This window comes from Theobroma cacao, chromosome 7, assembly GCF_053813885.1.
Source record: "Theobroma cacao isolate CCN51 chromosome 7, ASM5381388v1, whole genome shotgun sequence".
NCBI classification, from domain to species: domain Eukaryota; kingdom Viridiplantae; phylum Streptophyta; class Magnoliopsida; order Malvales; family Malvaceae; genus Theobroma; species Theobroma cacao.
This window is the reverse complement of record NC_142645.1, coordinates 18,672,454-18,677,716: the sequence shown is the minus strand read 5'-3', so window position 1 is coordinate 18,677,716 and position 5,263 is coordinate 18,672,454. Positions and strand designations below refer to the sequence as shown.

The following is a 5,263-nucleotide window of genomic DNA, read 5'->3' as shown; positions in this document are numbered from 1 at the left end:
CATGGATAGAAACTTTTGGTATTTCATCCTCATCCTCCAGTTCCATATTAGCATCATCATCATCAGACCAGCTCCCTTTAATCAGAAAAAGTTTGTTGCATTGATGTCCAAGGCCAAATTTTTTATTACAATTGAAGCAAAGATCTTTATCTCACCTATCTTTTAGCTGTTCTGGACTGAGCCTCTTGAAGAGCATGGAGTTTGACTTTGGCTTTGTAGCTTGGGTTACCCCCATCTTGTGTGTGTCCAATTGTGTATGGTGTCTAGACTGGTTTCGAGCTTCATACAGTTTTTCTAGGCTAATTGCTGCTGACAAAGAGTTTGGTCGACAAGCTTGTACATCAACTTGGATGTTTTCCTTTGAGCCGCTCATGAAACAATTGACTTGTGGAGCTTGAGTCAACCTTTTTGCACAAATCAATAGTCTCTTAGACTGGGTTTGATAGTCTTTCACTGACCCAATTTTCTGAAACTTATTAAGGTCACCAAAAAATCCGAAAATTGGATAGGACCATACTTATTTTGTGGACTTTGTTTGAAGTTTTCCCAAGTTATAAAAAAGAGTCTCTTCCTTCAGCAATTGATACCATAGTTGAGCATCTCCATCCAAGTTGAAAAAGGCCAATGACACGTTTTCCTCATCTAAAGTTTGGTGATATTCAAATAATTGCTCAGCTTTGCAAATCCATTTGGTAGGATCATTTATGCCATTATAACGTGGAAATTCGAGCTTCACAAATTTGGGTAAGCAGTTGGTACCTATAGATCGTTCTCTATCAAATCGACCATTGTTAATTCTACTCTGGTTGAAAGAACTCTTTACTGCTTCCTGATTCTGGATGGACTGAAGCTTATCAAACCTTGCATTCATGGCAGCAAACATCTCTTCTTGCAGCAAGAGAGGAAACCTCTTTGTCGATACTGCTCATTTGTTGCTCCTCCATACCATCTTTGATACCAAAGTGTTGCGTGCAGAAGTAATAAACCTTGAAGCTGGACGAGAAACCGGATGAAAAGGAGCAAGTACTGAATATAGCTTCTTACATCTACCTATTTTTAACAAAGTAAATAGGTGGCTGTTTCAAGGGAGCCAAAGAACCTTAAAGTACTAGTAATTGAATAAAAAAGGGATGCTCTTATTGCTAGAATGCATTAACAATTTATAAGATTGACTCTAACTAACTTCTCCTAATTTCTAACAAGAAATAATGAAATTATCTCAAAAAAATCTGCAACTACTCCATTTATTTCTCAACAACTCAAGATTAGTCAAACTACTGGTTGGACACGTTTCTTTTACTCTTTGAAAATAACTTCAACAACCAAAGCTAGCACGTGACAAATTACACGTTTCAAAACCCTTTAATCTTGATGGTGCCTCGGGAATAAAGAGAATATGAGAAAGTGTTGAGAATGAGAGAAAGTGTTATGGGTTTTCTAACTTACAAAACATCTCAAGTTCAATCTTAGTTGTGTGAAAAAAAACTAGTATGCCTGTTTAGTATTTATAGAAACATTAGAGATATAGAGATAGGATATATCTTTTAAATTGAAACATACCATGTACATGCACCACATTTAAATGCAATAGTGTGCAAATTCGGATTGAAAACAGAAGCACCTAGAGAACAAACAGTTGGACTACATCATTGAAGTAAAACAAGTAATTAAAAGTAAACTTTATGAAAGAAAGCTTTCTTATTAATAGTTATACTTTATTAAAATAAGAAAGATACTAAATGAGAGTTGTTAAACTGAAATACATGTGAAGTTTTGTCTCAAACGTGAAAGGAACATCATAGTTATCATTTTTGCTTAAGTATGTAGAAATTATTAATTTGGAGTCACAGATGATGTGGAATGGGAACTAAGCACAGATCTTCTTTTCTTTGCAATGAAGCACCGAAGAGCTCAGTCATGTCTAAATCTTCAGGCTTCTTTCCATTGGGAAGCTTCCAATCAAAATGGTAGAGCAGATTTGCAAGTGAAAGCTCTACACTCGCAATACCATACGACATACCAGGGCACATCCTCCGTCCAGCACCGAATGGAATAAATTCAAAGTCTGTTCCTTTATAGGTAATTGAACTATCGCAAAATCTCTCAGGATAAAACTTCTCAGCTTCAGTCCAGTAATTTTGATTTTGTCCTATTGCCCATGCATTAATTATGACCCTAGATTTGGCAGGTATGACACATCCGTTAACCTCACAGTTCACTTGGCATTCTCTTGGAATTAGCAAAGGAGCTGGAGGGTGCAATCTTAGTGTCTCTTTGATAACTAGTCTGAGGTACTTCAACTCATGAATGCCTAATTCATCAACATCTCTTCTACCAGCAAAGACATGCCTCACCTCTTCTTGTGCCCTTTTCAATACTTCAGGGTTTCTTAATAATTCTGACATTGCCCATTCTACTACTGTAGATGAGGTTTCACCCCCAGCAACGAACATATCCTGAAATAGCTCGGATTATTATGTTTCTATTAAGCATGCTCAAAAAGCTGATTTTGTGTGTGTCAACATTATGATCGCACATAGCCAAAATATAGAAGAGAGACAAAACGAAGCAATTGACTATAAAGGAACAGACTTTGAATTCACTAACCAGAATAATAGCTTTGATGCTGCTTGTTGACAAGGGAACTTCAAGGTCCCCATGATCCTGAATATCCAGAAGGACTTGGACGAGATCGTCTACTTCACTTTCTCCGGTCATTGTTGTTAATTTTGTAGCTCTATGTTCCTGAATGACGCTTTCAAGAATCTTATCTACCTTGTTATGCAGTTTTTTATTTTTAGGCCTCATGGCATTGATCAGATGGAGCAACTTAACGGAAGGATAGACATCAACAACAGTGAGACCTCCGAACAAGGCTACAACGTCCGGGAGAAGTTTCTTGAATGCATCCTGGTGCTTACATTTCCCACCAAAGGCTGCTCTGGAGAGTATGCTGAGTGCTGAAGAGTACAACAAGTTCTTAAGGTTAATGGGCGATCCTGCTTTCGATGAGATGGTTCTTACTAAATTAGATATCTCTTCTTCCCTGATTGGTCTAAATGACTGAACTCGTTTCTTACTTAACAGCTCCAGCACACAAATTTTGCGTATTTGTCTCATGTAATCTCCACGGGCAAATACAATATCTCTAAAGTTGTAAGTTACGAACTGTGCGGCATAGAGATAAGGCCTCTCAGAGAAAACAGAGTCGTGGGTTTTCATCACTTGTTTAGCAGCTTCTGGTGAAGAAATCACAACTGTTGACACTTCCCCAAGTTGCAGAAACATCACTGGACCATACTGCTGAGCCAATCGGGCAAGGCAACGATGAGGTTGAGTCCCAATAAGAAGGTGCAAGTTTCCTATCAGCGGTAATTTTGGAGGACCTGGTGGTAGCATTGATGGAAGGCCACTAAATTTGGTATTCATCCATGTCCTCAAAGCGCTGAATGTGACGAAGAAAAAGGTAAGAAGGAATAAGAAAAAGGGGAGTTGGTTTTCCATGCAAGCAATGGGAAAGAATTCAATGGAGGGGAAATTTCCTTTATTGATTATGAATCTCCTCTCTTACTTGGAAATTTTGGTTGGAAGGGTGAGATCTGGGGTGAAACTATGGGGACAATGCAGTGCCAAAAGTATTTAATTTGCTATTAGTGGTCTCATTTCATATATCTTGTCAACAGCAGAACACTGCTGTTATTGATATTTGCATGTTATATGTCCCAACCAAATGACCTTTCGCGCTTTGCTTTACTGGAATTAGCAAGAAGCGTAATGGAAAAAAGTAAGTTTTATTTCATATATCTTAAGATTTGCCCATGGCTCGACTTGTAGACCAGAAGAATAAAATCCTGGTGTTAGTCGTGCCCGACAGCTGTTGCAGCGTGGAGAAGAAGGATTCACATGCTTCAGCCACGTGATTGATTAAAGTCTCTATCATTAGCTATTTTTTAATATTGTAGTGTCAGTTTTTTATTCAACTTTGCAGTTAGTACAATATTTTTATCGGGGTAGTTTGGCTCATGACTTTAAAGGCCACTAAGTACTAGGCACTGATGTCTTAAAAAGTGGTCAATTACAAATCCCATCACTTAGTATTTTATGGTTTTCTGTCTCTTGTAATTAGAAATATTATATTTGCTTAATGAAAAGTGACCTGTGACTTTGTGTAGCTTCTGCAATCCCTCTCATCTCTCACGTGTTTTTTGTCTTTCTCTCTCTTGTAATTAGAAAAATAATATTTGTTTAATAAAACGTGAGCCGTGACTTTGCAAGGCTCCCTGCAATTCCTCTCATCTCTCACGTGTTTTTGGTTTTTGTTAACTCAGTGTTCCTTGTTCAACTCGTTCATTACTCAATGAATTCATAACCTTTTGATTTTTGAACAATTTGTTTGGTAATCTTACTCCAAAATTGAGCAAGTGAAAAAGATATTAAATAGCTTGTCCAAGTCATGGGAGGCCAACGTGACCATCATACAAAGAGTTCAGAGTCTTCGTATATTACAGTTAGATAAATGTACTGAGTTCTCTTTTAACCTATGAGATGAATCATGAAAAGATTCCATTTAAGAAGATGAATCATGAAAGTTTGGTTGTAGGTGGAAATCATGAGGAGACGAAGCAGTGTCCATGCTCATAAGATTCAACAAGTTCATGAGAAAGAAACAAAACCCACGGAAGCAAAAGAAGAAGACAATGGTCGAGACATGGAGTGATCATGAGAACGAAATCTTCGAAGATGTGATCTTTATCTCTAATGAGTTGTGATTCAATTATATATATATATAGGGACAGGTCCAGAAATTTTTTTAGTGGTGTCATAATTAAAGTAATAATTAAAAAAATAAATATGTTACAATTCATAAAGTAGAAGTTTTAATGTCAAATTAAAAAAATATAAATTCAATACATTTATTTAATACTTCAAAGTAAAAATATCTAAAACAATTATAATTGTTCACGACGATTTTTCATATTTTGAAAACGTTGCATGATAGTATCAGTAGACATACTATCAAATACATCTTTTTCAATATCTATCACTAAGCAATCATTTTCCATTCGTCACTCATTTGATTGCGTAGCTTGTGCTTTATAATTATAAATCCTAACTATCAAATTAATCAAAAACTATTTAGACATTAAATATTTAAAAACTTAACTTGGATTGAAAATTACTTACAATTAAAACCTAGTTGAGTTGTTTTGAAAGAGTGAAAAAACACAACCAAGGACCGAGAAAAGGAAAGTCACCGTAAGTC

At 36.4% G+C, this 5,263-nt stretch overlaps 1 protein-coding gene across 1 annotated transcript; it reads right to left on the bottom strand.

The window, feature by feature from the left end:
* Positions 1-1,645: 1,645 nt before the first annotated feature.
* Positions 1,646-4,089, bottom strand: LOC108662866 (desmethyl-deoxy-podophyllotoxin synthase-like). The gene is made up of 2 exons (XM_018124601.2): positions 2,608-4,089; positions 1,646-2,456 (listed from the first exon to the last, which is right to left on the bottom strand). The coding sequence occupies exons 1-2, from the start codon at positions 3,502-3,504 to the stop codon at positions 1,845-1,847; spliced, it is 1,509 nt and encodes a 502-aa protein (XP_017980090.1). The 5' UTR covers positions 3,505-4,089; the 3' UTR covers positions 1,646-1,844.
* Positions 4,090-5,263: the final 1,174 nt, after the last annotated feature.